Source organism: Cibotium barometz, chromosome 35 (genome assembly GCF_041138505.1).
Source record: "Cibotium barometz isolate CiBa-2024 chromosome 35, ASM4113850v1, whole genome shotgun sequence".
NCBI classification, from domain to species: Eukaryota; Viridiplantae; Streptophyta; class Polypodiopsida; order Cyatheales; family Cibotiaceae; genus Cibotium; species Cibotium barometz.
The window spans coordinates 37,735,926-37,744,439 of NC_141080.1; the positions used below are offsets into that span (position 1 = coordinate 37,735,926).

General features: G+C 38.4%; 1 protein-coding gene across 1 annotated transcript; it reads right to left on the minus strand.

The window, feature by feature from the left end:
• Positions 1 to 6,911: 6,911 nt before the first annotated feature.
• On the minus strand, positions 6,912 to 8,271 carry LOC147618414 (uncharacterized). The gene has a single exon (XM_086774852.1). It carries the CDS (start codon positions 8,265 to 8,267, stop codon positions 7,269 to 7,271), a length of 999 nt encoding a protein of 332 aa, XP_086630978.1. The 5' UTR covers positions 8,268 to 8,271; the 3' UTR covers positions 6,912 to 7,268.
• Positions 8,272 to 8,514: the final 243 nt, after the last annotated feature.

Consider the following 8,514-nt stretch of genomic DNA (forward strand, 5'->3'; position numbering starts at 1 on the left):
GAAATCAAGTATAATCTGCTCAAGAGGCATTATGCTGAGGGTCAAGATTTTTTTTTTAAAATTTAAATTAAGGTTCCTATAGGCCAATAAGATCAATCCATGTGTGGGGAGGAGATAAATCTAATTTGTAAAAGAAAATACCCAAAAATGAGTAAATGGTCACATAAGATGAAGAGTTGACTATGTACAAGGGTTATTAGTAAAAAACTATGAGTATTACTAAAAAAATGAGATATTTGGGGTATAATGATTCCATTTTGACACATGTGTAAGGAAGGGGAGTCCCTTCAAGGAGGTGCCTACTTCACATGCTTGAATGAGTTTTAAACTAAAAAATAATGTGATATTTTTATCTCTCCTCTCTCTTGGATCAAACCGAATCAAAACCGAATAAAAAAGGAACCAAACTAGGTCCAAATCTAGTCCAAATTTAACCAAACTGAATTTGAAAAATTCTAGAAATCAGTTGGCCTTGGTTAGAGCCTCCCTCTCCTATAAATAGAAGCCGAGTTCTTTGTAAAAAAAATAGGAGAATTATACTATACCAAAATTATGTTGAAATAATGATAATTTTTACTATTCTCTAAAATTCTCTCCAAATTGAAGAAATTGGAGCGTCCCTCCTTCTTCAATCTCCATTGATGGCTCCATCAACACACCAAACCAATTGATTGGTTGGGGGCCTCTACCGTGATCAAAGAGTCAAGCAATTTGTAAGGTAAAGTGAGAATTTTGATCTTTTTCCATAATTTCTCAATGTTTCTCTCTTCTCAACCCCTCTCAACCTTGAGAAGCCTAATTGGAATGGCTTTTTAATGCTATTGAAGTTAATTGATGAAGGGTAGTAAGGAAATACATAAATTCCCATTTATGCTTAATTTTAATGGTTTTTATGATTTTTGTCTTCTCTAAAATGAAAATGATGTTATGCCTCATTGAAAAAGGCATTCTCCTCTCTTCTTTAGTAAATCCAACCATTCTTTATCCTAGATGAATGATTAATGGATAAAATCAAGTTTTTCATAATGTTTCTCTTAAATTAGTAGAAATTGTTTACATTAGAATGAATTAAATACTCTTGGTGAAATTCTAGTGATTTTAGGAAGTTAAAAATTGAAAAATGGTCAGCCATACAAAGGAGGTTATGGCAGAATTTTCTAAAATTGTGTAAAAATAAGTATTACTTTTTTATTCTAAAAGTGTAATTCCTACTAAATTAGATTTATGCATGGATAGATGCATAAAGAATTTAAATTAATCTAAAAAGTATTATTTTCATCAATTTTTATTTTATGCATAGAAAGATGCATAAAAGAAATTCTTTTATATGAAAAGAGTGATATTAATCATAAATGATTTGTATGCATAAAAGATATTTTTTTATATTAAAAGTGTGATTTTCATCATAAATGATTTTATGCATAAATTAGATGCATAAAAGAAATTCTTTTATATTAAAAGAGTGATTTTCATCATAAATGATTTGTATGCATAAACATATGCATAAAAGATATTTATTATATTAAAAGTGTGATTTTCATCATAAATAATTTGTATGCATAAACATATGCATAAAAGATATTTTTTATATTAAAAGTGTGATTTTCATCATAAATGATTTTATGCATAAATTAGATGCATAAGAGAAATTCTTTTATTCTAAAAGTGTAATTCCTACTAAATTAGATTTATGCATGGAAAGATGCATAAAGAGTTTATTTTAACCCAAAAGTGTTATTCTCATCAATTTTGATTTTATGCATAGAAAGATGCATAAAGAAATCTATTTTTAGTTCAAAAGAGTTATTTTCATCAATTTTGATTTTATGCATGAGAAGATGCATAAAAGATTGAATTTTAATTCAAAAGTGTCATTCTCATTTAAAATTAATTTATGCATAGGAAGATGCATAAAAGATTGATTTTTATTTCAAAAGTATTATTCTCCTTAAAATGGAATTTATGCATAAATAGATGCGTAAAGAAATATTATATAAAAAATAAGAATTCTCTTGTATTCTATAAATAGATATGGGATGTGAAATGAATCAGATAGATGAAAAAGAACGAAGATTGGATGGAGATGTATGTATATGAAAGAATGGATGTAGATATATGTATGTGAAAGAATGGATGTAGATGTATGTATGTGAAGGATGTATGAGAAAGGAAAGATGTATATGTATGTGATAAGTATGGATGTGATGTATGAATGAGGATGTGGATGTATAAATGTGGATGTGAAAATGGATGTATGGATGTAGATGTGAATGTGGATGTGTGGATGCGGATGTATAGATGTGAATGTGTGGATGTGGATGTGGATGTATGGATGTGAATGTGGATGTGGATGTATGAATGTGAATGTGGATGTGTGGATGTGAATATAGATATGGATGTAAGGATGTGGATGTATGGATGTGAATGTAGATGTATGGATGTGAATGTAGATGTATGGATGTGGATGTGGAAGTATAGATGTGGATGTATGGATGTGAATGTGGATGTGGATGTATGAATGTGAATGTGGATGTGTGGATGTGAATATGGATGTGGATGTGGATGTGGATGTATGGATGTGAATGTAGATGTATGGATGTGTATATGGAAGTATAGATGTGGATGTGGATGTATGGATGTGGATGTGGAAATGGATGTATGGATGTAGATGTGAATGTGGATGTATGGATGTGTGGATGTGAAAATGGATGTATGGATGTAGATATGAATGTGGATGTATGGATGTGGATGTGTGGATGTGGAAATGGAAGTGTGGATGTATGGATGTGGATGTATGGATGTGGATGTGTGGATGTGGAAATGGAAGTGTGGATGTATGAATGTGGATGTGGATGTGGATGTGGATGTGTGGATGTGAAAATGGATGTTTGGATGTAGATGTGAATGTGGATGTATGGATGTGGATATGTGGATGTGGATGTGAATGTGCATGTATGAATGCGGATGTGGAAATGGATATATGAATGTGGATGTGGATGTGGATGTGGATGTATGAATGTGAATGTGGATGTATGCATGTGGAAGTGGATGTATGGATGTGGAAGTATGAATGTGGATGTGTATGTGGAATAATGAATGCGAATGTGTATGTGAAATGATGTGACGTCGATATGAGTGAATGGATGAGATGTGATGGCATGTAAATTGGGATGTGAATAAATGATATGTGATGTGAATGAATCTGATGTGATGAGATGGAAAATGATGTGATTGGATAAGAATGAGTACACACATGAATGAAAAATGATGTGATTGGATTAGAATGAGTACACACATGAATGGAATGTGGAATAAGTAATGTAGACTGATGTGAGATAATGTGGAAAGATGAGAGATAATGTGGACTGATGAGAGATAATGTGGAAAGATGAGAGTTCATTACAGAAACTGTATTGGTAAATGACTGTATTATGTCAAGAATGTTGGGGAAGCATTTTGACCGTCTTGTGATTAAGGTCGTGGAGACCTAACTGATAAAGTTGCAACTGCTGACGGAGAGTCAATGGAGGACGTCTCGCGTAGCAAGGTCGGTCGAGGTCTTGACCAGCCTCAGTTCGATTTAAATGGTGAGCTTCTGGTACGGTGGATGAGGGACCAAGGAAGCGGCCTATGAGTGAAGCGCTATAGGTGACCTATTATGAAGGATCCTAGAGGGTGTTGACCATACGGTGCTCGGGCTCTGGGTCGTCGAAGATACCCACATGTGCGTCGTGGAAGATATTGAATCAAGGAGCAAGAGTTGTTTTCTGAAATCGGGCATGGATCTGGTTGATTGACCTTGCTCGTCCTCAACGGATGAGTCCATGGCTCTTTTATATGGATCTGTTGGTTGATCTTGCTGATCTTCAACGGAGATTCCATCTTGATTTTTATAAGTGATTATATTGCCAGGTACTATGAGCTAGGAACTATTGAAAAGGCCCCTGAGTGGTCAGGTGGTGAGCGTTCTGGTTGCCAATGATGCCATAGATACTCTGATGAAGGAATGATTGGAAATTAAGATTCAACCGGATATTTTGAAGGATTGTGATTAGTGATACAATGGTTTCATAAAAGGATTGTTTTAAGATAGCTGATGCTAAGAAAAAAAAAAGGCAATTTCATATTGGGTGTGTAAGTATGTTTGCATGAATATCCGGCTAGGGGGACTGGGAACTCTTTTCCCTAGTACCCGGGAAAAAACCTAACCAAATTCCTAATTGGATCCCATCACTACGGTTGGCTAACCCATGGGACTGGATGGGGTTAGGCTGGACTGATGGATTCGTAAAACGAGACTCCTTTTTGTTATATTACGTTAGATAAAGTTAATCCCGGATAGTAATTGTTATATGGATAGGAATCAACGGCTGTCCCTCTTGATGGGGAAAAAAGCGTTGATCTCCATGCTCCAAGTACAATCTGTCCCTTGATCTGACTATGAAACTTACGAGCTCGGTCAGATCAGTTTAGCTAGTTAAGGCTTTTGACTATGTTAAAGAAAAGTTACCTTGGTGGAATCGCCTGTGCTTTCCGGGCAAGGGAAGTTTTTCCAAGTTCGGTTTTGGAAGAACCGTTGGTTTAGTCTCTTGTCTAGATATCCGTGGGGGCGAGGCCCCGAGTGTGAGACCCTTCCTTGCGCAAGAAGTGCTACTTCCGTTGCTAGGCACCTAGAATTCGTTATGCAGTGGGGACGGGGATCTTACACCTCATGCATGTATGTATAGGCAATGTTGATCGACCCCTGATAAGATGTGAAAAATTTGCTATCTATTATAAACAAATGATATGGGCAGCAAGCTTGGTCTCAGTTTACTCAGACATAGATACGGTTCCATCAAACCTTTTCATATACACAAAGTTAATCTTCTTTGCATTCTATAAGTCGTATTTTTTAATCTTATATGTAGGCAGGCTTACAATCGGGCCAGTCGACGCCATGGAAAAAATCTATCCCACTTGGCCAATTGGGATAGACCACGCCTTTGATAAGCGTGGGGCTGAGTGGTGCAGGCCCATCACGATATGGTTGTGATAAGCCCACACCACCTTCCTCGACTAGACCACCTCAACTTCCTTACATCCGTATTCACCACGTAGTATGGTGTCTGGGGAGCTAGTAGATGTGCTAGCAGTGGGGAGTAGGCTGCTTTTTCTTTGCAAAAAGTAGCACTAGGTCTCCCGATGCGTCTCCCCAACAAGGAGTTCTTCATCTATACATTATGAGCCAGCCCCCCAGGAGACCCATTCCACCATTCGATCCACGCACCCTACCATTATACAACGTGGATGTCGATGGTTCCCTCATGATGGATGCACGAGGAAAGCAAGTCATAAACCACATGCATGTACTTGCAAACTTGGAGTTCATGAACTCCTTCAAAACGTGAAAAGCACAAGACGAACTTTCAAAGAAATATGTCATTGATGTGCTTAAGTCGGAGTTCCCTATTCCACACGTGTGTCTTTGTTTCCCTAAGGAGTGGATGAAGAGACAAATCAAGCTTTTGCTCTCTAATAGGAGAGAAAATATCAAGAGAGCAGCAAAGAATAATTTGGAGAATTCCAGCGTTTGTATGGCCGAGGAGTAGAGGCACGCATGGAGGCATGCACGGAGCTTTGTGAGAAAGCACCCACGTGCTTTTCAACAAGAAGCGGTAGCGAGTGCTTCCTGACTACGAAAGCGAGAGGCTTCACACTTGAGCTTGGGAGGAAAGTCCTCCTTCATTGCTCGTTTCGTAAGTACCGTTTTTAGTAATCATTTCTTCTCCTCTTTCATTTTGTTTTGTACTACATTGTTTTCTTTAACTAATTGTATATTTTCTTAATTATTTTTTGAAGAGGGAGATTGTTGGGCATGACCCAACAAAGGAGGAGTACAACTATGGATATAGAGCCCTCCGTCTGCAATTATGGGCGTGGATGCGTATGTAGGATGTACACTTGGCTGAGTCCATTTTAGGGACTCAAGCAGATGAAGTAAGTGAGCCTAAACCCTTCTCTTTTCTACATCTAATTGTATTTTATTTCCCTTTCTTACCTTGCACTTAATGGCATGTATGTAGGATGAAGAGGAAGAGGAAGAGGAGGATCCTGATTATAAGCACGAAGTGATAGAAGGAAGTGAAGAGGACAACGAAGATGATGATCACTCGGAATCCGATGAGGATTCCAGTTACCCACCTCTTCATTGTTGTAGACATTTATTGTATATATGGCCAGAGGCCCGACTCTTCATGAAATAAAATAAATTTTGGGCTCAATTACATTCTTCACAATCTATGTGTTTCTTATGTTTGTGTTTGTGTCATAAAATAGAAACTGTGACTCTGTTTTAATTTAAAAAAAGAGCTGGGACAGACTCAAGACCTGTGTAGACTCCAAAGTCTTCCCCAACTCTTTTTTTACGACGTAGTGCTTTTGCTACTGAGTAGCGCAAATAGCAGTGAAATATCGTTGCTCGGTAGCGATATTTCGCTAACGAAACATCAAAATATTATTGCTGAGTAGCAAAATTTCCGTGCTAAGCTGCGAACCCGTTGCAGCAAAAATAGCAGCATTTCTAACAATGAAAATAGTCTGGCATCTACCTACCCTTCTAGTTATAAAAATGCTACTATTTTCACTGCTACACCCTCATTCGATTGTAGTGGTGGTATAAGAAGATTGGAATTAGGATAGAGGAGAAAGAAGCCAAAGTCGATGGACCACATTGAATTCATGGGGCTTAATGTTTTGGATATTGAAAATTTGATTCTTCAATAAATTTTACAATTATAAATGAGTGACTTGAATCAAATTTTGATTTCTTTCAATTTATGCTTCACTATATTCACAACCTCCCATGGATACTTTCAAACTTTTATACATTAAAACATGGATATAACAATAGAGCCAAATAAAAAATCCCATACTCCAGAAGTGTCATTGTATTACATTAAAAAACTAATTTTTTACAATAGATGGGAGTCATTAAAAACCTAATTTGTTTACACGGGACAACTGCTGTACCTTCTCCTTCGCAGCGATGTGGTCAGAGTTCTTAAGGCTGGTTTGGGGAAAGGGCGAGCGAGTGAAAACCTAGTTGAGGTCGCCTGTACACATACATGACAGAGCTCTACCCCTTAAATCTTCACCTATAGAGACTTGAGCTCTACCCCTTAAATCTTCACCTATAGACCTATAGAGACTTCTTTACAAGTAATTAATGGTTGGCATAAATACTAGAGTTATAGAGACTTCTTTACAAGTAAGACGTGGTTGCATGATCAAGTTTTCAAAAGGCGGAACATGCAAGATCTAATGTAAACCTTACACTTGTACACATGACGAGATTTGAATGCAAGGCAAGCCAACCATAGACCCCCAGCAAGTCCAATGGGATACCCAACAAAGAAGCCTCCGAGAGATACAGAATTACGTAGCCATTTCTGGAATAGGCTACTTTTGGAGCTAGGGCCGGCGGCGGCCGGTGTGGTATCACGGCCTTCATCAACGGTGGACGCATTGCATTGTGTTGGCAGCGGAAAGCCGCACAAGCCTGGATTGCCCTCGAAACTCGAGATGCCGAACCTGGTGTCGAAGTTGTCGAGCGTCGGGATCTGCCCTTGCAGGTGGTTGTTTGAGAGGTCCAGTGACGATAGACTGCTTAGAGAGCCCAAGCCCTCAGGTATGCCTCCTGTAAGATTGTTGTAAGAGACATCGAGTGACTCAAGCTGGCTGAGGTTGCTCAGAGCTGGAGGGATATCTCCTGTGATATGATTGTGTGAGATATTCAAGGATGTAAGGCCGATAAGCTCTCCGAAGCTCTCATCTATGCTACCTTCCAAAGAGTTCATTGACATGTCAATGAGCATTCTGCTGTTTAGGACATAGGAAAGCACCTGGGCGCTATTCTTGATAGTCACAGGAACCTCTTCATAGAGGGTCAAGGAGTTATTAATCTTTGTGGAGCTCTGAAATTTGAGATATTGGAGGTGAGAAACAGTGTGTGGCATGTGACCTGTGAGGAGGTTATTGGAAAGGTCTAGTAGTTGCAAATTGGGAAGGTCCCATACCCAGCCTGGTATGGCACCCGTTATGTAGTTGGATCCCATGGAAAGGACCCTCAGATTCAATAACCCTTGGACGCTCTCTCTGGTGGGGATGGCTCCGGAGAGATTATTGTTTCCCAAGTCCAGGAGTTCAAGACTTAGGCTATTGGTGAAACCAGGCAAGCCTCCCTCAAGTTGGTTCTGCTGGACTGTGAAGGTTAGGAGGCTTTCCATCTTAGAGAGGTCGATTAAGATCTAATCGACCACTCGTCTTGAAGCATAGGAGAGTTTATGGGTCCAGGAGATCATCTACACCCAAAATCGAGTCCGTAAGCGGGTTTACACATTCTCACAGCTCTAAACAAGAAACTCTTTTTGCTTTAGTTGAGAATCATGGATCAAGCTCTCCTAATGAAAAGATATCTATGTAATCATAAACTAATCCTATACTAATGACAACACTAATCTAATGTGGATATGT

Bases quoted from the DNA above. Each gene is read 5' to 3' on its own strand.
- LOC147618414 (XM_086774852.1), bottom strand. From the start codon at position 8,267: ATGGAAAGCCTCCTAACCTTCACAGTCCAGCAGAACCAACTTGAGGGA.